The sequence below is a fragment of the Diospyros lotus genome, chromosome 7 (genome assembly GCF_014633365.1).
Source record: "Diospyros lotus cultivar Yz01 chromosome 7, ASM1463336v1, whole genome shotgun sequence".
Lineage (NCBI taxonomy): Eukaryota > Viridiplantae > Streptophyta > Magnoliopsida > Ericales > Ebenaceae > Diospyros > Diospyros lotus.
Window position 1 is genome coordinate 27,795,144 of NC_068344.1, and position 26,102 is coordinate 27,821,245.

At 42.6% G+C, this 26,102-nt stretch overlaps 2 protein-coding genes across 2 annotated transcripts in view; one reads left to right on the plus strand and one right to left on the minus strand.

Annotated features, from left to right (window-relative positions):
• On the minus strand, window positions 1-4,277 carry LOC127806715 (borneol dehydrogenase, mitochondrial-like; the record flags this gene model as incomplete). The annotated part of the gene is made up of 2 exons (XM_052344177.1): window positions 1-810; window positions 4,255-4,277. Coding segments are annotated over 2 exons (801 nt in total), but the record flags the coding sequence as incomplete, so codon positions are not given.
• A 17,641-nt stretch (window positions 4,278-21,918) lies between these two features.
• Window positions 21,919-26,102, plus strand: part of LOC127805645 (probable 3-hydroxyisobutyryl-CoA hydrolase 3) — a 34,910-nt gene continuing 30,726 nt past the window's right edge. Inside the window, exon 1 of the mRNA XM_052342395.1 lies at window positions 21,919-21,984. Within this exon, the coding sequence (XP_052198355.1) occupies window positions 21,919-21,984 (66 nt within the window). The remainder of the gene's footprint in view (window positions 21,985-26,102) is intronic.

A 26,102-nucleotide genomic window follows, 5' to 3' on the forward strand; every position in this document is an offset into this window, starting at 1 on the left:
CAAGAAAAATTACATGGATTGGAAGTAAACTATTAATTAGCTCTTGCAAACAAGCCAAAAGCTGGATTTATAACAGTGACGCCACCATCAAGTGCAAGATTATGCCCGCTAACATACTTGGATTCTTCACTTGCCAAATAAAGAGCAGCTTCAGCCACATCCTCTGAACAAAGTGTTACCCCCTTAAGGTTTGAATACACGCCCGATGGTTCGTCCTCATTCATATTGAAAAAATCCAAGGCCACTTTCGTTGGAATGAAGTAAGGTGACACACAATTCACACGGATCCCAAATTGACCGAGTTCTGCGGCAATATTCTTGGTTAATCCAATCACTGCGTGCTTAGAGGCTGTGTATGCATGGCTTGCCACCCCACCGATACTTGAAGAAACGCTGCCGACCATAATAATGCTACCCTTTCGTGCTGGAATCATTGCGCGGGCTGCGTGTTTAGTTCCTAGAAACACGCCTGTTAAGTTAACACTAATTACCTTCTCAAAATCGGACATGTCATTGTCAAGAATGCTGGGTTTTGCTTTGTCTATTACAACAGCATTGTTGACAATTATGTCAAGCTTTCCATGCTTGGCAACGGCAGTGTTGACAGCATTTTCTAAGTCTGATTCAATTGTTACATCACAGTGTACAAAAGAAGCTAGTTCAAGCCCCAAGTCCTCACACACAGAATTACCCAAATCGTCTAAGATATCCGCAATAATTACTTTCGCCCCATGTTTGGTGAATAATCTTGCTATTAACTCTCCAATTCCACGTGCACGTCCTGTAATTATTGTCACCTTGCCCTCTAATCTGGGGAAGACTAACCATTTTTCAGTATACCTGTAATTTACTTAGTGTTCCAATAAATAAAATTAAATAGGATAATATTGCCTACAATTGGGCGACAAAAACAGTTTGTAAATGATGCAAGAACTGAAGATATGTAGGATTCACTTGAAGAATTAAGGATCATTGTGATAGTGATGATCTTCGTGATTGTGTTTATTGTTTTTTTTTTCTTTTCTTTTTTCTTTTGAAATGAAACACTTCAATTTATGATGCTGCTGCTGTTACTTAGCATATGCACATATAGATGCGGCATACCTTGGAGTAGTAGCTGGGACTGTTGAAACGCTTGACATGATCGAATTGCTGGTAAATCTCACCTTACTTTGAATGGTAGGCTATGGTCTTTAAATGGCTTTGATGTTTCTTTTGGTAGCATTACCTTCCTCTTCTATATAATGCTGCAAATGTCCTAGATTAAGTACCTCACCTTTGAGTTAGATTTAAGAGAAATAGAAAAGGAGCTAATGGTCATCATCATAAGTCTTTGTGAATTTAAATAAAATTATAAATTCACAAAGAGAATTGCTATATTGTCCTGATTAGCCCTTTTCTTAAGGGGTACCAAGGGTGTTGAAGTTTTTAATTAATAATATCTACTGTGCATGTCTTATCTCCAACCCCAATGTATCAACGTGTGCAATACACAAGGCAGACTGCGCAAACCTTAATTTTTTATTGGCAAAGGTTAGTAAGGTTGTTGAATTTTTTGATTAAGAATATCTACTGTGCATGCATGTCATTTCTCCAACCCCAATGTATCAGCATGTGCAAGCCGATTACGATGTTTCTACGTTTTTATTTATCTAGTCTAGATTTGAAAAGAAAGCATATTGGAGTCACGACAATGAATATCTAGCTAGACATGATCGGAGAAATAGAAAAGGAGCTAATACACATTAGAAGTCCTTGTTTAGGATTTAGGCATGCACTTTGATTAATTTTCCTGCCGGCCAACCAATCAGGCCTCAAAAACGAAGAAAATGTGATTGATGAGTGAAACATACTGATTGAATCATTAAATACTTCACCTTTGATCTGGGGGGCTGTGGATTGTCCAACCCCAGTCTTGATCCTTCCCTCATGCCCAATCTCGGTCCCTCCTTTAGGCTCAATCTCTGCCCCTCCCTCGGCCCAATCTGATCTCCCTTCTGGACCTAGTTTTGACCCAATGCTAGCCTGACATGGCATCATTGCAAAGCCATTGAATATTTGCGCAGCCATCTCAGATCCCATCCTCATTAATGGTAGATCACATCCATATTAATGAGGGTTCCGACGCCACCAAGCTATCTCCTGGGAACCTCCACCGGTGCCAGATAGCCAATCACATCAACTGCAAGCACACGTCTCATGCATGCAGAAGGACATCTCCTTTTCCTATATCAACCAGCTCTCTTTAGAGCCAAGCTATGTTCTGACCTGTAACCTACTGATACACTGCTTCATCTTACTTTCCTACTCACTCGACCCTCGGTGTGCTTGCAGGTGCCAGCCACCCCTCGGACGGATCCGTTGCTGGAGCCTGCGCCCCGCCTTCGATCGCCCCCTATTGGTCAGGAATAAACAATAATTAAATACACAAATCAATAATTAACTATACAAATTAATAACAAAACACACAATATCAATCATTTAATACAAAAATAATCAGATATATAATTTTATATAATTAATAATCAAAGACATAAAATAATTAAATAAATACATATACAAAATTAATAATTAAATACACAAATCAATAAAAAAATATACAAAATATCAATCACACAAAGTATTGCACAGTAGCAGTAGTAGCATCTCATTTAAGAAGAAGAAGACGACGACGACGACGTTGGAGGTCTTCGTCGTTATCAGTCGTCACCGCCGCGTGCCAGATCTTGTTTTGGGAGAGAAAGCAAGCTAGTGGGTTGGGTGGGGGAGAGAGAAAGAGAAAAGGTTGGGTGGGGGAGGGTCAGGATGATTCCATTGCGTTCGAAATAGAGGAAAGAAAAATAGGAAAGATTTTGCCAGCAAGATTTAAGGGAATGGCAGCAAAAATTGTGGAGATTTTCTGATATGCTTGGCGGCCAAGTTGCAGAAGGGAATTTGAGTGTTTCATACGCCAAGTTGGCTGAAGTGGTGGCCAAGCTTCCTTAGTTATAAATAGAAGAGAGTTTGAGGGGTTTGAGTAGGGCAAGCAACAGAGAGTTGCAGTGAGAGCTATGGCCGAAAGTTAAAGCGTGAGAAATGGACAAGAAATGCGAGAGAGAGAAGGGCCGAATGAGAGAGATCAAAGAAGGCGAGAGATTGCTCGCTGGTGCTCGAGGTAGCTGCAAGCGGCCGTAGCTAAGAAGCTCGGCCGAAGTCGGCCATGGCAGCCATGGGGGAGCTCGAGCGGAGCAGAGGAGGCCGTCGTGTTGAGAAGGTTGGTGCAGCAGTGGCGGCGGGTCAGGAAGCAGTCGGTGGCGTCGGAGGTAGCCGAAAGCGGCTGAGAGAGGGGCAGAAGCGGCAAGCCCACGGCCATTGCAGCCATGGCCGCGAGCTCACCATGCTGGGTGCGAGGCAGGGCGGCCGGCGGTGCTGCGCGACCAGCCTCCAGCGAGGTCGGGGGCCGGTGCGAGGCCGGCGAGAGGCGCTAGCAGCGGCAAAGGCGACGGCAAGGTGGCTGAGCAAGGCGACGGCGTGGCTGGTTCACGCGGGGAAGAAGGAACAGAGGCGCGGTGCAGAGAGAAGAAAGAAGAAGAAAGAAGAAGAAGAAGAAGAAGAAGAAGAAGAAGAAGAAGAAGAAGAAGAGAAGGAAGAAAAAGAAGAAAGAAGGAAAAGAAGGAAGAAGAAGAAGAAGAAGTTTCAGGGTTCGCGCGGGAAGCAGGGGAGAGGAGGAGGAAGAAGAAGAGAGGGAGAAAGAAGAAAAGAAAAGAAAAAGAAAAAAAAAGAAAGAAAAGAAAAGAAAATAGGAAAAATGGTGGGAAAAATTCTAGAAAATTCTGAAAAATAGGAAACTATGTTTCGGTGATATCCTGGAGATTTCGGTGAGAAAAAAGGCTCGGGCACGCTATTCGAGAATACAACACGCATACCGAGGAAACCGAGGATGCTAAGTTAAGGTGAGTAAAATTTTCTAAAAAATTTCAGAAATTCCAGAATATTATTTTATGAATTATCGTAGTGAAATATTTGAGAAAATATTTTAGAAATATTTAATCTGGATTTATTGAGGAAAAATAGGAAGAAATAGAGACAAAATTATAGAAAATGCCAGAAATTATGGAAAAAATAGGTTTTAATGTTTATTTAAATAATTATGGTGATTAGGATACGTTGAGGCTGAATTTGAAGAGACTCGCGCAAATTTTGAGGTTGGCATGCAAATCGAGGCAAGACACGGATATCGAGGTAGCCCGATAAGCTCTAGAAGGTAAGTGGTACTTCCTCGAAAATGTTTTCATCATATTGACATGCCCTGATATGTATCCATCACGTAGACTGCATACATGACTATGAAATGCATAAATACACGTTGATATCATCGATCACACGGATATGAGGCCGTAGGGAGTACGAACTGGCGCCGTTGCCTTACCAAGGGTGCACCCATACACCCCGGCTTCGAAAGAGGTGGCCGCTAAAATGGTAGGTAGCATGAGGGGTGCAGTTGACACCTACGATGAAAGACATTGCATACACTCATAACATAGCATTATGTACCCTTACTTAGATGGTTCATCATCTAACTTGGGTTCGCCCCTGGAACATTCAACATTCCAGTCGGGACTTGCAGAGATGATTCCGAGATTGGTGATATGTGGTGACGCGAGACGTCGAAAAGCGAGTAAATGTACCATGTTATGTTAGTAGTCTAAGAATTATGTACATTGTATTTATTGTCAGACGCTTATAAATTAACTTTATAATGAATGTCATGTCTAGTTATTATTATATGAGCAGGTTCGATTCAGCTTCCGCTTTGTATTTATTTCCAGTGTAGATATTTCGCATTAGATAAGGTCTTAGGGAATTTCGGGATAATGTAAAGATAAAAAATAAATAAATAAATAAATAAACCAAATTTCCTAAGGCATAACACGCCCTGAAGAAGTGGGCTGTTACAGTTGGTATCAGAGTTTAAGATTATTGGAAGCCCTAAGTGACTCGAATATAGTTGATATCAGAGTTAAATCCTATTTGAAGATTAGGAAATATCAATTTGAAGACTTAAGGGTATCCGGTATTGATGGAAGCAGTTAGTAGGAACCCCAAGTGGAGGCTTAGGAAAAAGAGACAAGGGTTCGTAAGACGAAATCCCTATTTAGGAGATTCAGGGATTGTCGGTTGAAGGCTTAGAGGTTACTGGATTTCAGTGTTGAGTAGTGGAAGTGCATGTCTAGGCAAGTTCTGGCTAAGAAAAGACTTGGTATTTAAGTGTGTCCATTTGTGACCCACCTCTCTTTCCTGGGAACTTACCTAGTGTACTATTCACGTATAAACACTATTCCTATTCTCGGTGAAATGTAAAAGCCTCGTGGAAAGCTAATACAATGATCTAGCTATTGAAGTTAGAAGCCGATAATATGATTCGGGTATAAGGTTGACTCGGTAATCATGATTATGGATCCGAGAGATTTAGAGACTGTTGATTTGAGGTCATTAGTCAAAATCATTACGAGAAATGATAGGATAACTGTGGTTATCGAATCATGGATGATTAGTCTGATGTGACATGGCCTAGCTAAAGAGTTAGGATCAAATGATAAATATTTTTCGAGGGTCATTTAGTGTCTTGGTAATGAGATGTAAAGATCAGGGATCCAACGGATTAGGTCAAGCAAGAGGCCAAAGATGATCAAATGATGGCGTATGAGTTGTGACAATTAATCAGTGATAGTGGTGCACCGATGTGACTCGCAGAAAGGGGATAAGGAACTCTAGCAAGCGTAACGACACTACTGGTTCGGTGTTCGTAGTGATAGATCTGGATCTAGGGACCCACGTGCAGATGGTTGAGGAATGGCTTGCGATAAGGTACGGGAAGCCCGTCGATCGAAGCATCATGTCAGACTGCCTGTGAGACGATCAGATGATGAAAATCTAGGACAGCCCAGTAGGGTCTGTACCTTGTATGGAATCTAAGTCCCAATGGTCTAGGATGCAATGTGTGCCACTAGCTGTGATTAATCGAGGTCAGAAACCTAGGGAGTCAACCCGAAATAAAATCGAGTGTCATATTTAAAGAATTGTATCGGGGTTCGCAGTCATCTTGGGAGTAAGTGACACAAAGAACAGTGCGAAGCTCAAGACGTAGAATACCTCGGTATCTAGTATGACAATAGGGTCATGAATGGTCGTGTGCCGGTAGTCAGCTGGATCTAAAGATCAAAATGTGAGAGTCAATGAAATTCTCAGTAAACGAGACTATGACCAGTTCAAGGCCTTGGCGATAAATAGTGAGATAGCAACATTGGTTCGAGTAGAGTTCGGGTATCAAAAAAAAAAAAAATGAAAGAGTTTCTTAATAGGTCGTATCAACCCTAAAGGAATGATAAGGAGACCTAGTCAATAGAGGTTGTGATTACAGTTCGGTGTGCCAAGTGGGCTTAAGGATTCAAAAGTCTATAAAAGAAGATTCGCGAATAAGTTATGCCTTGTGCATCAGTATGTGGACCTAAATCGTTATTTGAGCTTTAAAGTATCATTCGATAAAGAGTTCTTGCAAGTTTAAGATTCAATTGTTTTTAATTGGAACCAGGTAACGTGATCTGAATAGAGATCTTCAAAGATGAATCGATTTTAGATTTGCAAGGAATTTCCTAAGGGATTGGAGTACCATGGGAGACATAGGTACTTACCCACTCCAGTTAGTGGGATGGTTACGAATAGATGTCTTTGAGAGTTTTGGCATGCTTGAGAGAGACAAGTAATGGCAAATGTGCTAGGGTGTCAGATTACCGTATGAAATGTCGCGTTCTTAATAGATCAAAATTTATTGGAGATCTAGAATTTTTGATTATTGAAGAATAAAGGTCTTGTTAGGATAGACGATTAGTCTAAGATAGCCCTGGTGGGCAAATCGAGGATGTGTAGCTGGGCGATGATTAAAATGATGTCAATGAGTAAAAAAAAAAAAAAATCCAGCGAAGATTGAAGTACCGTGGATAACATAAGTACCCACCTACTCTGGCTGACAGTATAGTTATGGATTGTCGTCTCGAAGATTGTGCAAAACTGAGATGTGGTTGAGAGAATCAAGTGATGGCAGATGTACCAGGATAATGGGTCACAGTAGGAAAAGTTGCAGACCTAGATCGATTAGAAACCCGAGATTTTCAATTTTGGAAAATAAAACCCTCGTATGACTAAACGGTTAGTTTAAGTAGCCTGGTAGGCAAATTAGGAGATGTATAACTAGATAATCATTAAAGTGATGTTAGCAAGTTATGATTACAAGGAGCCTATTAATTTATTGTACAAGCACTTGCTGTTAGTGAAAAGCCATAAGAAAAAAATGAAAAATACCATGAGATATTCTCGGAAGATTTAATAGGATTATTTCTTAATGATGAAATTGTCAATAAATAGCTTGAGATTATTAGACGCTTAGCTATAAGTGGCTTGATTGTGGACGTAAATTATCAAAGAGGTGATAGTTAAGAATTGATATCATTACCTCAAATTTAATGAATTATAAACAACTGCAAGAGGTTAGGATAATTACGATTGATGTGCGGTTGAGGAATGAGACATTTCAGAAAATCGGCAATAGAGTCATGATTAGATGATTTGACCAAGTACCGTCTTCATTAAAGATGCTTTAGTGATTGTGTTTATCGAGGATATATTGGTGTACTCCTCAGATAGGGAAGACGCATGAGAAACATTGAGGATAATGTTAGGGAACATCGCGATAGGTGAGACTTGCTTGCTAGGTCATGAGCCAATCGAGAAAGAAACGATGAGAGCACGAGGCTCTGTGAAGTCAAGGTCAAGGATTGAAAGTTCCAAAAAGTCAGATAACCCAGTAGGTTTCGAGAGATGAGCCAAATGTTTTGAGTAGAGGTTGGTTCAAGCAAAGGTCGGTAACTTGAGTATGTAGCTCCGAAAAAGGATCGAGCATGATTAAAGTTAGTTGACATAAAAAGAGTAATTTGAGGATTAAATGATTGATTTGATGATATAAAATGTTATTTGAGGATCACTTCAAAAAGTTCGAGGAGTTATTTAAGTTATGGGTATATGGATAAATAGGTATAAGTTTGGCGACCAAGTAACAAAGGAACAAGCATGCAAGGATATTAGTATTGCTAGACTTAAAAGACAACGTTAAAGTTTGATCAAAGTTTTAGAGATAGATAGAATCTATTAACAAAGATTTCTTGAAGTTACATTACATGATTAGAAGATGATTGTAGTCAATTGTCAGAAACTTGAGGTTATATCAGGTGATGAATTCCTACGAGAATGAGAAAATAACAGTTATAAGAAATTTCGTATAAGGATCAAGCAATGATTAGGTTTGATATGACCTAAACTAAGGCATAACTAGTTTCAAGAATAGGTGATAATGTATAACTGTGATGTTTTTGGATCCAAGGGTTCATGAAAATGTTTGATAACATAAAAAAAAAAAAAAAATTCTTTAAGGATTAGTGGATAAAAATTAAGATGTATCGAGATCAGGGACTTTTGTACTAAGGTTGGGAGACTATCAAAGCATAATTGATTAGTATAAGAGAATTAATGTCGTGAAAAATTGGTAATTAGGAAAGTGTCGTGACATCGAATGGATGACTTAGTGAAAAGTAGATTGAAAATTGATGATATGAGAGTTGTAGGCTCATTATGATGATGTGAGTACCGACTTAGATAGGAGCTCGAGCGGAGATTCTTGGCCTAAGGACCGAGTTATGCGATTATGATTTTTGGAAAGTGAAATTCGAAAGGTATGCGTGGTTGCCAAGTGTACTGGTTGATGAGCATGGTTAGCACAAGGGTTTAGATTTTGATATGTGCATTGGCATTCACGAGTTTCAAGTAAGATTTTCTCTAGTTATTTGATCAGTCAAGTGTTGATTTCGATGATGAAATTTTGAGATTTAGAATATGTGGCAAATTTCGAGGACAAAATTTTTGTAAGGAGGGGAGAATGTAATACCCCATGTTCGTATGAGGATGCAACGTGATTTTGATGAGTTTAGAATACCGAAAAATTGATTTTATAGCAATTTTAGGTACCGAATCAACTGCAAGGAATGCCTCGGAGCAAAATTGTCTAAAGAAAATTATATGGTCTCGATGAGCGTTCCGAGATAAGATTTATGGTATCAAAAGAAATCGGATCGGGAACAATTTTTGGTACAGCTAAAATACAACTGTCATTTAGGCTGTGAAACCAAATTGTTGTAGAAAACTCCCGAAAAATTAACGGAACCCTAGGGGGGCTCTGGTTTTGAGTAATAAGCAACCCTTCAGTGGTTTCAGGATTAAACAACAGTCCGGTAGGTCACTGGGGCGAAATCGTCATTTTCAACTAAGAATTGGATTATTAATTGTGGATTTTCGGTATTAAAATGCAAATTTAGTCGATGTTTGAGGGCATGATTGTAATAAGGAAGTTACCCAAGTGATAATTAGAATTTAATGGTATAATTTCTTATAAATATTAGTGTACTATACATAATTATACATATATAATCTCATTTATGCGCATGCGCGCGGCCAGCTTTTGAGAAGCTTTAATGGCCACGATTTTGGCTGCAATTGGAAAGATTTTGCCAGCAAGATTTAAGGGAATGGTAGCAAAAATTGTGGAGATTTTCTGATATGCTTGGCGGCCAAGTTGCAGAAGGGAATTTGAGTGTTTCATACGCCAAGTTGGCTGAAGTGGTGGCCAAGCTTCCTTAGTTATAAATAGAAGAGAGTTTGAGGGGTTTGAGCAGGGCAAGCAACAGAGAGTTGCAGTGAGGGCTATGGCCGAAAGTTAAAGCGTGAGAAATGGACGAGAAATGCGAGAGAGAGAAGGGCCGAATAAGAGAGATCAAAGAAGGCGAGAGATTGCTCGTTGGTGCTCGAGGTAGCTGCAAGCGGCCGTAGCTAAGAAGCTCGGCCGAAGTCGGCCATGGTAGCTATGGGGGAGCTCGAGCGGAGCAGAGGAGGCCGTCGTGTTGAGAAGGTTGGTGCAGCAGTGGCGGCGGGTCAGGAAGCAGTCGGTGGCGTCGGAGGTAGCCGAAAGCGGCTGAGAGAGGGGCAGAAGCGGCAAGCCCGCGGCCATTGCATCCATGGCCGCGAGCTCACCATGCTAGGTGCGAGGCAGGGCGGCCGGCGGTGCTGCGCGACCAGCCTCCAGCGAGGTCGGGGGTCGGTGCGAGGCCGATGAGAGGCGCTAGCAACGGCAAAGGCGACGGCAAGGTGGCTGTGCAAGGCGACGGCGTGGCTGGTTCACGCGGGGAAGAAGGAACAGAGGTGCGGTGCAGAGAGAAGAAAGAAGAAGAAAGAAGAAGAAGAAGAGAAGGAAAAGAAGGAAGAAGAAGAAGAAGAAGTTTCAGGGTTCACGCGGGAAGTAGGGGAGAGGAGGAGGAAGAAGAAGAGAGGGAGAAAGAAGAAAAGAAAAGAAAAAGAAAAAAAAGAAAGAAAAGAAAAGAAAATAGGAAAAATGGTGGGAAAAATTCTAGAAAATCCTGAAAAATAGGAAACTATGTTTCGATGATATCCTAAAGATTTCGGTGAGAAAAACGGCTCGGGCACGCTATTCGAGAATACAGCACGCATACCGAGGAAACCGAGGATGCTAAATTAAGGTGAGTAAAATTTTCTAAAAACTTCCAGAAATTCAAGAATATTATTTTATGAATTATCGTAGTGAAATATTTGAGAAAATATTTTAGAAATATTTAATCTGGATTTATTGAGGAAAAATAGGAAGAAATAGAGACAAAATTATAGAAAATGCCAGAAATTATGGAAAAAATAGGTTTTAATGTTTATTTAAATAATTATGGTGATTAGGATACATTGAGGCTGAATTTGAAGAGACTCGCGCAAATTTTGAGGTTGGCACGCAAATCGAGGCAAGACACGGATATCGAGGTAGACCGATAAGCTCTATTCATGGGTTAGGGAGTATAGCTTCCCTTCGAGCTCCAGTGCCATGGTTCCTTCTCCTGAGGACCATGCTGCCAACCCCCCTAAATGGTTCATTGCTCTGAGCCTTTAACATCTAGAATCTGATTTTAGGTTTCCAGTCCCTCCTTACTTGATAGCCTTCCTGAACGACCTGAGACTTTCACCTTTCCAGCTCACCCTAAACTCCTACACCCAAGTTTTTTCATTAGCCCTCCTTTTTAAGAGGGCAGGCCTTGAGCCTCCATCCCTTAGGATCATTAGGTTCCTCTTCTCTTTCAAGGGTTTAGGTAGCGGGCTGTACTATCTCACCGCTCGTAGGTCCAAATATAAAGATCTCCTGCCAAAAGGTAAGGCAAATGGGAAGTCCAACGTAGGGGCATATAAGGCACGGTGGTCTTTTGCCTCTTGCATTTCTCTTCACGAGCTCACGAGCTACGACTTCGTTCAATGTCCCAGTAAGCGGGCTCATATCCTTGTCTTTCATGCTTTTCCCTTAATCTTTTGATTAACTGCTTTCTTTTTCAGATATCTTTGGTGAAAAGCCCAGCTTGACCAAGGACGAGGTTGAGCTGCTCTAGAGTGTTGCTGCGCTGAAGACGGATGCCGATGACATCGAGCCTTCTGACTACCTGCTTCTCAAGTTCGGGCTCGCCCTCTCCCTCAACGTAAAGGAAATAGACAAGAAGAGGATAGGGGTCCGGGGGAGGAAGGACGTTAAGTCTGCCCTTGAACAGATTGACTTGGGTGCGAGCTCGGACGAAGGTGATCGAGAAGAACAGGCCGGTCAATCGATGCTAAAGACAGTAAAACTGAAGTACACCCCGTGCGACAAGTCGGCGGCGACCTCTGCTGCAACTCCTTCAGCTCCGACCTCGCAGGCTCGGTTGGATGCGCCTGGGTTTGAAGGGTCCATGGTACCTGTGGCCGATCCTCCGGCGATTCCATCTGCTCTACCAGCCCCAGAGACAGTCACGACCCACGACCCCGAGGTGGTTGTGGCCATACCTGCTTGTATGAAGGCTCGAGCCGAAGGTCAAACTGCCTCAGCTTTTGGGAGCAAGAGGAAGGCTCCATCGACTTCGTCTCCTACTACAAGGAGTCAAGCCGAGAAGAAGAAAAAGGCTGCCGCTCCTCCGGATTCTGCGGCCCAAGAGGTTTCTACAGGGGGAGTATACTTCGACCTCATTTTGGACAACCTGAACCGAGTCCTTGGGAATTCTGCCCAGGCCTTGGAGAGGGAGAGTGTTATGGGAGAAAGACTCCCACTCTTTTCTGCTCGTCACGGCCTCTTGGTAAGCTTTCCTTGTTTTTCATATCTTCGCCGTTCCTTTTGTTTGCAAGTTTACACGTTTTGTTTTGCCTTTCAGTCTGTCCTCAGCTGCGTCAAACAAGCGGAGGAGCTCTCTGTCATCTTGAAGGAGAAGGAGAGGCTTGCGACTCTCGCGAAGGACCTCAAGGAGGATAAGAAGAAGTTGCAAGATAGCCTCTCTTATCTGACGGAGGAGACCTGGAAGATGTGGAGTCATCAGGAGGGGCTCGCAGACCGCGTCCGGGTGGCCGAGGAGGCTAAGAGGAAAGCTGAGGACGAGCTCTTTAAAGAGAAATCCATGTATGTTGAGGCCTTTTCCAGTTATAACGTGAAGCTCAAGAAAGCTTTAGAGGAGCTGGAGGAAAGCAGAAAGGCACAGAGGTCAGCCGAGGAGCGAGCTGAAGCTGTTGCTCGCGAGCTGGAGAAGTTCAAGGAGGAGTTCGCACGGAAAAAGGTCGAGGTTGGAGCTCGGGTGACCCGGGAGCGCGAAGAGGCTGCTTCAGAAAATTCAATCGAGTTTTCTGTATACTTTGTGGACAGATCACGCCGATCTGGATGTCTCTTTCTTTGGTGCTGATGCCGTGGAAGAGTTCGCAAGGTATGCAGCTGAGGCAGCTGAATGAGAGGCTGCTGGGACTTCCACTCAGCCTGATCAGACCGAGGTAGCTGAAGGAGAGGCTGTTGGGACTTCCACTCAGCCTGATCTGACCGAAGCTGCCCCTCCTACTCAGGATGCTGCCGGCCTTCCTCATGAAACTGCGATTCCCCCCTTTAGCTAGGGTTTTTCTCCCTTTTTTTTTTTTGTAAGACATTTATGTTTCAATGAAACCCCAATGCTTTTGTATCTCTTTAGTTTTTTCTTCGAGCTCAGATTTGGTCGAGCTTTTGGGTCTTGGTAGCTCAAGTCTCGGCAGGTCGGGCTTCAGGGTGCAACTTTTAGAGAACTTCATAAATAATCAAAGTAAACTCAATCAAAATTTCGTAGAAGTGGAACTTAAACCTGACTTATCGAGTAGGGACGTTAGGTCGTGTCGGAGCGGGCTTTGAATTGGCTTTGGGTCGTTGTTTCGAAATTTTGAAATTTTTGCACTGCGAGCTCGTTATCGGCTGTTCGAAGACCTGTCAAGGAGCTCGCACCTCGCAACACTTCGGATGTTGGCCCAGCTCAACCTCGCACCTCGCAACGCCTCAGATATTGGCCCGCGCGACCTATCCTTTGCTTTACGAAGTTGGACCGTCGTCTTGGGACTCGCCATATCCTTGGGAACAATTTTTGGACTCCGAAAATAATCAGCGGACCTAGGAACGAGGGCTACCATTATGGCCCCGCTTTTCATGGTTTTGACTGTGCGTCCCCCCTTTGTTCCAAGACGGGGCTTATAAATACCCCATTTGTTTTCAAGCTATCAAGGCATGTTTATTCTGGGTTGCTTAGTGGAATGTTCTTGCAGGCATGAGGCTGCTCGCTGTACTCCGATAATTCAACTGTGGCCAAGCGGTCCGGTAATCTTCTTCTTCCTTTTCTATCGAATGTGGGACGAAGAGGATTGCCGGCCGCTCGGTCAAAGCTGAAGGTTGTTGGATCGCGCGGCTAAAGCTTGAAGACTGCCAGGCCTCTTGGGATCCGATTAACTGTGTCTTTTTCTTGCTTTCGGGGGAGGCCAGAGATCATTGTGGACTCTGTTTATCCTCTAGTTTGTTTAGGCTTCATTCCTTCTTCATGCTGTAGTTCGGTAGAAAATTCTTGTATCAGATACCTTCTTGTAATAAAACGATGTTCGCTTTGAATTAATCCTGTGATCTTAAAGAGTTTCTCAGAACGATTGTTCTGTAATAATAAGTCTTTGATTGTAGGTCGCAAGTTGCTTGTCTCAAAAGCTTTGCCTAGTTGAGCAGCAGGTTGTAAATAACCTTTAGACGCTTTAATCAGTTCGTCAAGAGGATAAATGATCTGCTATTGAAATAACTTATAAAACCAAAACGAGCTGTTGCAAACATAGAGAGGATAAATGATCTGTTGTTGAAATAACTTACAAAACCAAAACGAGCTATTGCAAACATAGAGAGAAAGAGTTGTATTGCGACTTGGCCGAATCATACGCCTGCATAGACCATTTCACGATCTCAGCTAACGGGCTGTGGCTCGAGACGAGCTTCCTGTGGGAGATATATTCCCGCGAAAAAGTTGAAGACAGCCAAGATACATGTCCGGGTAGGTCGCGGAGCGACCTCAGCTAACATATCAGGGCTTTTCTTGTAAATTGGTGTAAGAGTCGAAGATCCAGCCAAGATATATGTCCAGGTAGGTCGCATAGCAACCTCAGCTAACATACCATGGCTCTTCCATAAGTTTTTGCATGGGAGTTGAAGACCCAACCAAGATATATGTCCTGGTAGGTCGCATAGCGGCCTCAGCTAACATACCATGGTTCTTCCGTGGTTGGCTCGAGGGGGGGGGGGGGACACCCAGGTAGACCGTGGATTATGGCCGTATTGGAGATGAAAGGGGGCTCAGCTAGTGATCCCTCCGCTCGAGATGGAAGTGGTTGCCCAGGTAGGCGCCAAACCGTGACATTGGGTCAAGATGAATGGGCCTCAGCTAGCAAACCACAATCTAGGGGAGGACTAAGAGGAATGCTCAGATAAGCCACAAACCATAGCCCGTCGACTAAGATGAATGGGCCCCAGCTCGTAAACCATGGTTTTTACCCTTCTCCCGGAAATGTTAAGATGTTGTGGTGGAGAACAGACAACAAAGTGCAGCAAAATTGATCAGGCAAAAATTTATTAATCTCAATCGAGCTTAAAGAATTGTAACATGAAACATAAGCAAAGATAAACACTTTTACTGATAATAGGGGCGGAGGTGCTCCACATTTCAGGCTCGCGAGAGGACAGTCCCGTTCATGTTGGCTAGATGGTACGCCCCGTTGCCTAAGTCTTTGTGGATGACAAAGGGTCCTTCCCAGTTTGGGCCAAGCATGCAGTCACTGGCTTTTCGAGCTGCGGGAAGTATTAAGCGTAGTACGCGATCTCCAACTTTATAATGCCTGATCCGGACTTTTCTGTTATAGTAACACGCTACCCTTTGTTGGTATACGATGATCTTTAAATGAGCTATGTCTCTTGCTTCCTCCAGTAGGTCCAAATTTACAGCTAGTAGTTTGTGATTCCCTTCTGGGTTGAAGGTGGCTCTTCGCTGGCTTGTCATCTCATATTCTGCTGGGATCATAGCTTCGGATCCGTAGGCCAACGAAAAAGGAGTCTCCCCTGTGCTGGTGCGAGTTATCGTCCGATATGCCCAGAGCACTATTTGCAGTTCGTCTGCCCAAGCACCCTTCCTGTTCTCCAGCTTCGTTTTTAGGGCATGCTTGATGATCTTGTTAACTGCCTCGACCTGCCCGTTCGCTTGGGGGTGGTCTACGGCTGTGAAGCTCTTCTGAATGCCTAGTGACTCGCAGAACCGAATGAACTGCTCGCTGGTGAATTGAGTCCCGTTGTCTGTAATTATCTGCTGTGGGACCCCAAACCTGCAAATGATATTATCCCAAACGAATTTTTGTACCTTAGAGGTGGAGATTTCGGCGAGTTCTTTCGCTTCGGCCCACTTGGTGAAGTAATCTATCGCCACGATAGCGTGCTTGCAGTTGCCTCGAGCCGTTGGGAGCGGCTCAATCAGGTCCATGCCCCAGAAAGCAAATGGCCATGGGCTGCTCATCTGTTGGAGGTAGACCAGAGGAGCTCGCGGGACTTTAGCAAACCGTTGGCACTTTTCACACCTCTTCACCAGCTCTATCGCATCCTGTTTCATCGTGGGCCAATAGAATCCCTGCCGAAGTGCTTTCTGGGCTAGCGACAGAGCCCCAGCGTGGTTGCCGCAATGTCCAGCATGTATTTCCTCCAACACAGTCCGACAATCAGGGCCCTCGATACACCTTAATAGTGGAGCTGTGAATCCTCGCTTATACAACACCTCATCATAGATACAGTAGCGGACAGCTCGAGCTCGCAGTCTGCGAGCTTCGAGTTTGTCTATTGGCAACTTTCCGCCCCATAGATACTCCAGAATAGGACTCATCCATGAACCCTGGGGCGCGCCAATCACCATCGTCTCAGCCGATTGTTCCGTGCTAGGGGCGACTAGAAATTCCACCGGTATAGCCCCCAGGAACTCTATATCTCGCACAGTTGCCAGTCGAGCTAGTGCGTCTGCATGGGAATTTTGAGAACGGGGAATCTGGCGTACCTCGAATTTTGGGAGAAGGGCCAAAAGCTCGCGCACTTTGAGTAGGTATGCCGCCATCTTTGCACATTTCGCTTGATATTCCCCCCTTATTTGATTAACGACCAGTTGGGAGTCGCTGAAGATTACAACTGCTTCGGCTCGTACCTCTTTTGCCAGGCGTAGCCCTGCGAGCAATGCCTCGTACTCGGCCTCATTGTTGGTAGCTTGGAAATCGAATCGTAGGGCACAGAGGATCCTGTGGCCCTCCGGGCTAATTAACATAACTCCAGCCCCAGCTCCTTGATTGCTTGACGATCCGTCAACATATAGCTCCCAGGTCGGTCCTTCCGAGGCTTCTTCTCCCACTTGGGCTGGTATAGTGAATTCAGCATTGAAATTCGTGAGTGCTTGTCCTTTGATAGCCGTCCTTGGTTTGTATTCCAAGTCGAACTGAGCGAGCTCGATCGCCCATTTTAGCAGGCGACCTGAAGTGTCTGGTTTCTGCAAAATCTGCTTCATGGGGTACTTGGTCAGAACGTCGATCTGATGGGCTTGGAAATAGGGACGCAACTTCCTCGATGCTGTGACTAGGCAGTATGCGAGCTTCTCCATTGGTGTGTACCTGTTTGCGCGTCCACCAACCTCTTGCTGACGTAGTAGACGGGGTATTGCACCCCTTCTTCCTCCCGAACCAATGCTGCGCTAAGAGCGTACTCTGACACTTCCAGGTAGACGACCAAGTTTTTCCCATCCTTAGGTTTTGAAAGTAACGGCGCTTGCCCCATGAACGCCTTCAACTGTTGGAGGGTGAGCTCGCATTCTTCACTCCAATAGAAGCCTTGGGCCTTCCTTAACGTATTGAAGAAAGGAATACACTTGTCAGTTGCCTTGGAGATAAACTGGCTCATGGCAGCGACCTGACCAGTAAGGCTCTGCACATCCTTCATCTTTGTGGGAGATCTCATATCCAGCAAGGCCTTTATTTTTTCCGGGTTGGCCTCGATGCCTCTGTTGTTGACTGATTAGTGGTTAATTTTGTAAAAATTTTGTTATAATTATACCCTTGTTTCGATCTTAAATATGGTTTAAATTAGATATTAATATATATTTTATGGTTATATGCAAGTTTAAATTGAAAGATGAATGAAATGAAGTTCTAAAGTAAATAATAATAATATATAAAATTATATATAATACATATACATCATTATATGCATGCATGTACTATATATATATAATATAATCTAATATATATGTGTGCTATGTGTAATACATATATATAATCTATAATTTATTAATAATATTAAATTATTTTTTTTATTTTTTAGCCATGAAGAATTCAAGCCCACGAAGAATTCAAGTCCATGAAGAAATCAAATCCATGAAGAATTCAAGTCCATGAAGAAATCAAACCCATGAAGAATTCAAGCCCATGAAGAATTAAAGTCCATGAAGAATTCAAGCCCATGAAGAATTAAGGCCCAATTTGAGCAACCCATGGAAGATATTATTTGGAGAAGGCCCAAGGATTATTTTTAATTCCTGTCATTTAAATTCTGTTATTTAAATTATGTCATTTAAATTCCTGTCAATTAATTTAATGGAGATGAGTAACTAAATCTAATTTTGGGTTAAGGCAAGGACAGTGTCCAACGCCAATGATTCCCAAAGAAAGCTACGCTTTAAATGAGTAACATTGGTTTAAACTTCAATATGAGTGTGTTTTGATTATTGAAAAATCACTAGGTTTGGATTGAAGCGTAAGCCTAACTTAGAGTTTTCATGTCACGCATGAGAGTTACTAGAACTGGAAACGCTATCATACCCAAACCCGGATGATTAATTTAGTTATTTTGTGTATTAATTGTAATTGAATTCATGGTAGTTTCTTAAATTAGAATCCCGCATATCATGTATGGGGATTGCTTAAACTAGAGCTATCATTATCTTTAATTGCATTTAATAACAAATCCTCATATCTGAAATTAAATTAATGTTGCTAATCTTTTATGCTAATATTTGGGAATCAACGGGTTGGCACTGAAATTGTCTTAACTCAAGTACTTTCCAATTTCATATTCTCACGTTTAGTATTTATTTCAACTTCCGTCTTGCTTTATTTTCTAATATTTGTTATCTAAAAAATCATAAAAAATCATGTTATCAATCCATCTAAATGCGTGTGCGTGTGTGTGACATTCTTTTTTTCTTTTGCCATAAATAAATCTCTCAGTGGACGACCTGGACTTATCCAGAAAGTATAAATTTAAATTTGAACTACAATTGCACTCGTACACTGACGAGTATAAACCTCTCGCCTAAATAAATAAAAAAAATATAAAATTTTTATTATGTTTTGTTTTGTGTTTTAATTGCAGGGTGAGAGTGCAGTCATTGACCATGAATCCCAAAAATTTCCCGGAAGCCACTCCAAAAGCGCACTTCAGTGGATTTAGTTTCATGTGGTAGCTCTTGAGGATCTCGAACATTTCTCCTAAATCGCGAACATGATCTGCAACCTGCTCAGATTTGACCAGCATATCGTCGACATATACCTCCATTGTTCTCCCAATCTGTGCTTCGAACATCGTATTCACGAGCCTTTGGTAGGTGGCCCCAGCATTCTTCAGTCCGAACGGCATAACTTTGTAGCAGTACAGCCCACGATCGGTGATAAACGACGTGTGCTCCTCCTCGCTAGGATTCATGGGGATCTGGTTGTATCCCGAGTAGGCGTCCATGAAACTGAGGAGCTGGTGCCCTGCTGTTGCATCCACGAGCTGGTCAATCCTGGGAAGGGGAAAGCTGTCTTTCGGGTAGGCCTTATTCAGATCGGTGAAGTCGATACAGGTCCTCCATTTTTTGTTCTTTTTCTTCACCAGGACTGGATTGGCTACCCAGACTGGGTACTGGGCTTCTCTGATGAATCCATTGTCCAGGAGCTTATCCACCTCCTCCTTAAGGGCGGCATAACGCTCTAGAGTCATTGGCCTCCTCTTCTGCCGCACTGGTCTGTAGCTAGGGTCCACGTTGAGCCTGTGCGACATGACCTTCGGGGCTATGCCTACCATATCTTCATGGTTCCATGCAAACAAATCTAGATTAGCTTTAAGGAATTCAACCAATTGGCACTTTACCTCAGGGGCCAGATTCTTTCCGAGCTTCAGACACCTTTCAGCATCCACTTCGCTGGCCGGGACTTCTTCAAGTTCTTCCACCGGGCCAGAGGCCTTGTCACAATCCACTTCTTGGGGATCCAGGTCATCGTTTACCCCGCTCTGACTTGAAGGTCCCTGAGCTCCTCCTACGACCACGTTCACTTTCTTTCCTTTGGCCCCCATCTTGACCGGGTCCTCATAGCAGCGTCTCGCAAGGTGTTGTTCTCCCCGCACGCATCCTATTCCATTGTTGGTCAGGAACTTGATGGTCAGAGACCTAGTTGAGGCGACCATGTCCAGCTCGTTCATCACTGGCAGCCCAAGTACGACGTTGTACGCTGAGGGACAATCAATAATGAGGAATTCTGCCATCACCGTTGCTTCGCTACCTGGGCTCCCAACAATGAATGGGAGTTTAACTCGCTCTATGGGAACAACTACGTCTCCCGTGAATTCGTAAAGCGGCTCTGGGGACGAGCTCAATTGCTCGGGCCCTAGTCCCATCTGCTCAACAGATCCTGCTGTCAAGACGTGATTAGCTTCGCGTACATACCTTTCATGCGACCTGTTCGATGTGCCTGCGAGGTGAGGTCCACCGTGGATTGTGTAGATCGTTCGAACCGCAGGCGCATGCTCATCCTCGGGGGGAGGTCGTTGTTGATTTGTCTGCTGGGGTGGCTGGTTTGCAGGTCGCACCACGTAATCTCGCAGCCAGCCCCTTCGAATCAGTTCTTCAATTGCATCTTTCAGGGCGTAGCATTCGGAGGTGTCGTGCCCCACCTCGTTGTGGTACGCACAAAACTTCTCCCGGTTTCTGAACTTATTAGGAGTTTTTATCGGGTTCGGCCTCCCGAAATCTTCTCTCATCTTTTCCATAGTGAAAATCCTCTCTTGAGAATCCGATAAGGCTGCGTAGTTGTTGAAACGGCCCTGCCTTGGAGGTCGCTCCTCTCGCTCTTCCCATCGAGCTCGCTTGGCTACCTGATTGCTGGACCGCTCGTCGCGGTTGTCCCTTCCATTTCCCCCGTCGTTTCTTTTCCTGTCTCGGTTAGAACTTCCGGCTTCCTCCCTATGTCCGGCGGGCTTCTTCAAACAGAATGCCTCTTCCCACCGGATCTCCTTTGCAGCTCGCTCATAGAACTCTCCCAGATCTGTAACGAGGGATTTGTAGATGCTCTCATAGAGCTTCCCGTCTTTCCGGAGGCCTGCCGAGATGGCCGTCAAGATACTTTCATCAGAGGGACTTTCGACGTTACTCACCTTGCGTCGAAACCTGGCGATGTAGTCATTGAGGGACGCGCTCGACCTTTGGAAGACCGTGGCGAGGTGGCACGGAGGAGCGAGCTGCCGCCTTAATACCCTGTACTGACTGAGGAACCTCCACTGGCATTCTTCCCAACTGTCAATGCTGCGAGGTGGAAGGCTTCTGAGCCAAGCACGCGGAATGTCTCCCAAGGTCGCAGGGAACACCTGGCACCTTACCAGCGAGCTAGTGGTCTGCAGGTCCATCTGGACATTGAATGCATCCAGATGGTCATAGGGGTCGCTGTCGCCATTGTACTGCGGTATGCTTGGAACCTTGAATCTCCTGGGGAGAGCTTCGAGCTCGACTTCTCTCGTGAACGGCGTCCTCTCTCCGTAGCCACTACTTTGGCCACGAGCTGCTTGCCGTGCCTCGAACTCCTGCACCCTTTGGAGCAACTCCTTCACGACTGTGCCCTGGTCCACAGATCGCTGGAGCTGTGGTCACCTGCTTCCTCTCCCCGGGGAGAAATATAACGGGGGGTCTGTACTCTTGGACCTTGAGTTAAAGGAATTTACTGACCCTTCTGGCGAGGGAACTCTGTCAGCTTCTTCATTTGGCGGGGGTCTTTTCTTTCATGGGTGGCGAGCTTTCCAGGGTGATGGTGGTTCTGGCTGTCTCGGGACCGTTTGCGGCTAGGCTCGGGCAAGGGCCCTGACCGCTTCAGCGAGCTGCCTTACGGTGTTTTCCAGTGCCTCCTGACGTTGTTGCCAGGCCTGAATCGCCTTTGCTTTGACGGTTGGGGCGGTAGGTTGAGCCAGAGCCCGCGGGGGCACTCCAACAGTGACTCCAGTTGGAGTGCCCCCAGTAATTAGTGGAACCAAAGTTTCCGTTGCTGGGGCAATGAACCCTCCGACAGGCGGATCGTCGTGCGGTTGGTTGTGACGATTTTTCGGCAAATCGGCGATTGCATCAGAGCTTCGTGCATTCCTTCCTCTTGCCATTGCTATCGATAAGTGCGGGCCCTCCTTCTAGCGCTAAGATGTTGACGTATGAGAACCGTCAACCGGAGTTCGAGAACCCACAATGCGATAACAGGTGCCGAAGAGTAAGGAACAGAAGCAAAAGAACAAACAAGAAGCACACAAGATTTTTACGTGGTTCGGCCCGAATGATGCCTAGTCCATGACTGTTCTCTGGTTATTCCAGCTGAGTCACAGTATATCATTCAGTCCTCGATCCCTTTACAGTGGCGTATCCTTCTCTATAAATAGAGTCATGTTGTTTACAATTCGAATCAGTTTTAAGTATGGAAGGAATCTATTCCGTTGATGGCGTTTTCCTTATCGGCTTCGGAATATCAGGGATAGGTTCCTTGTCTTCAGGGATTTGAATTACTTTTGATAGGCAGGTGTATATCGCTTCCGATTATCTCGTGGTCTTCTAGCTGTTCTAATCTTTGGCGCGTCTTTCGGCGAAGCTGAAGTCATGATGTTGTGATGTTGTTTTGAGCGAGCTCGCTGCTATCTTCAAGCGACCTGACTTTTTACCGTGAGACTCTTCATTGGTGGTTCTCGATCTCTGGGCCTGGCAGGCCTCTAAAGAATTCCGACCGGCCTATTGGGCCTTGGGTATTTTGGGTTCGCCCTGCGGGATCGGGTCCAGCTCGTCAGCTGATTCCCGGAGATCGCCCATAACACTACTAAACTATACAATTTTGAGTTAATTTAACCCCTGTATTTTTATATTTTTCAATATAGACGCTCAAACTTTTCGAATTCGTTATTTCAATTATACTCTCGAACTATACATTTTCGAGTCAATTTAACTGTTTTTCAAAAGTAGTATTCTCTGTAATTGGTGTATTTACCACTTGTATTTGATTGAACACAACAAAATACATAAATATAGAAGTGTTGCATTAAATGTCACTTAAGTGTCCAAATATTATTTTTTTATAAATCATTGTTTTAAATATGTTTTGCAAACTTATAAATTAAATAAATAATTATATAATACTAACTTTTTTTCAAATATAATTAAAGAATAAAACACTAAAATATCAAATGAAAATTAGAAAGAATTTTAAAAAATAAATCTGCGTATTATAAAATTGAAACCTCGGACCAAATGAAAGAACCAAATACTTTAAATAAATCTACATTCAATTCTTTCATTTGGTTTGAAATTTCAATCTTATTATATGTAGATTTTTTTTAATTTTTTGTTAGTATTTTAGTACTTTATTCTTTAATTCTATTTGAAAAAGGTTAGTATTATATGGTTATTCATTTAACTAATTATAGGGTTGCAAAACATATTTAAAACGGTCATTTATAAAAAAAAATGATACGTGGATACTTTAAAATGACATTTAATGTAACACTTTTGTATTTCTGTATTTTGTTATATGTCTAATCAATATAAATGTTTGATACACCAATCACACAGAATATTACTCTTGAGAAGGGATTAAATAGACTCGAAAATGAATGGTTCATGACTGTAATCGAAACAATAAAAAGTTCGAGTGTCTACATTAAAAAAATGTCAAAGCGCAGGGAGTAAAATTGACTGGAATTTACATAGTTCACGGTATAATTGAAATAATAAAAAATTTGAGTGTCTAAATGAAAAAAAATGTATATGTACAAGGGAAATGTATATATATATATATATTGCCCTTTAAATTGATTTTATGTGTTAAATAAAATTGTACCAAATTGAGGCAGTTTGGACCTAATTATCAAAATTAAAAAGATTAAATAAAATTATAAATTTGCTAAAAGAATTGGTATATTTTTGTAATTAACCCTTTTCTTGCGATGACCTCCCTTGTGCGGCCCCCGCCGCTTGTCCTGTGAAGACCCGCTCTCGGATTTTTCTGCTAGCATAGGAAGTTTGAGAGAAGGTCCATTCAAAATAGATACAGATACTCAAAAATTTCTTTTCTGAATTTACTCACTAACAATAGGAGCCAAAATAAATTATATAACATTCATTATATTGCCATCTCAGGCTTACCACCCATACATTTTCAAAATATATAAAAGGGCACTAAGACTTTGAAAACAAAATGAAACCCTCTATTCTTACCCTCAACATTATACCCATGGATCTTGAGACTGTGACATCTCTATAGATATCTAACCGAGACTCGCTCAATTAACTATCTTTCCCTTCCTAGAATGACCAAAGAAACAAAGTAAGCCACAAGCCTCAACAATTATATAGCAAAGGGAAGCATCAACAAAACAACATATGAAAGCATGAACAACTCAGAGCCAAAGGAAAATCACTACCCGACATCTAAACATCAATTGAATTCATGCCTCCTACACCTGATAACAACATCCTAAAAATAAAAATAATTTCTTATATTTTAGCAAAACACATTTTTCAAGGTGAGTCATAAGACTCGATAGGTGTATAGGAACAATGAAAAATGGATATGACTGGACTTTCTTTGAACATCATGCATATCATGCCATATATAAAAACACACGCCAGTCTCACATGCATAAACAACATACAATCCATGCCATGTGGTTATAAAACACAATACCTAACCATAACATAAATGCATAAATACACACATAGGGTTCTTGGGGCCCACATAAAATATAGACATTGACACCCAAGAAACAGTATACAAACTTGCTAACAAGTAAGAATAGGCTATCAAAAACTCCTGAGGTATATGCCAGATCATTCCTCGGAGTCTCAAGAATACTCGTGAAGTATACACTAAATCATTCCCTACCGGGCCCAAATAATTTTAGTGTCCTCGGTCTAATACTGGCTAGTACACATTTACCGATCTAGTTACCCCAGCCTTTAGTTAGTACACGATACTTGTAAGAACCTATATTTTCGTGAGGTTGCCACGTAATTTAAGCAAGTTTGGAATACCAAAAAATTGGCTTAATAGTAGTTATAAGTACCGAATCGACTACAGGGAATGTCCTAAAGTGTAAATGTCTAAAGAAAATGGCATGGTCTCGATAAGCATCCCGATATAGGATTTATGGTATTAAAATAAATTGGAATTGTGACGATTTTCGGTATCGCTAAAACACATGTTTGATTTAGGCTGAAAAACTGAATTATCGTAGGGGACTCCGGAAAGTCAATAGAACCCTAAGGGGGCTCCAGTTTTCTGTGAGGAGCAACCTTTCAGTAGTTTCAAGAAGAAACAAAAGGGTTTACGGTCTAAAATAAAGATTCAGACCAAAGTGTAATTTTTAAAAAAATTTCGAGGGGTGTCAAAATTAGATTTTTTTGAAACTTCGGGGGGTCAAATGAGAAGTTTAGATCATGAGGGTCTTAACAGAAGTTTTGTAAAACTCAGGGGCCTTATGGAAAGGGTCAAAATGCATTTCAGAGGTTTGGGGGTGAAAGTGCAATTTCTGAAAAAGCTTAGCAGCCATGGCCGACCAAGCTTTTTCCCATCAACTCTGACGCCACTTTCGGCCACGGGAAGCTCGAGGTAAATGTAACACTCCACTTTTTCGAGCCTTAAATAACTTAAGAATTTTAGAAATATTTTTTTTTCAATATAAATCATTTCCCGACAATCCCGTTCTACCTTCCTAGTATACTAAACAAGAATCAATAAGTTAAGATAGGTAATCATTATAAATGTGAAAACTTAAAATCGAAACCTGATATGGTACATATCTGAATTCACTTAATCGTAACATAAGAATCTGTACCATCATATCATCAAATACTTAAATACATGGAGACTTATCATTAAGAGATAACAACTGAGCACCCTAGATACAATTTGATGATTCCTCAGAAATACATTAAATCGTAACAATTACACATGATCTTTAATATAATATAATCTTCTAAACATGACTAAAAACATGTCCTGAATTCTCATGAATGTGCATATACCAGAATAACTCGTCGAACCCATCGGCCACATTATCACGTGCCGTTACATCTCGATCATCCTCTTGCCATAACTGCAAATCCTAAGTTGAATGTTTGAATGTTCCAGGAGCATAACCCAATTAGAAGATTAATCTAATTAAGGCTTTAACCCAATTAATTTATTTAATTTGATATAATTCATTCATTTAAAATTTATTCCATTATCCTTTTAAAAAATAATCCATTAATTTATGTTTTTCAATTTTTTTCAATTTATCTTAAAAATATAAAATATAATTCTGGAAAATGGGATTGGTTTTGTATATAATTTATCTGCGCGAA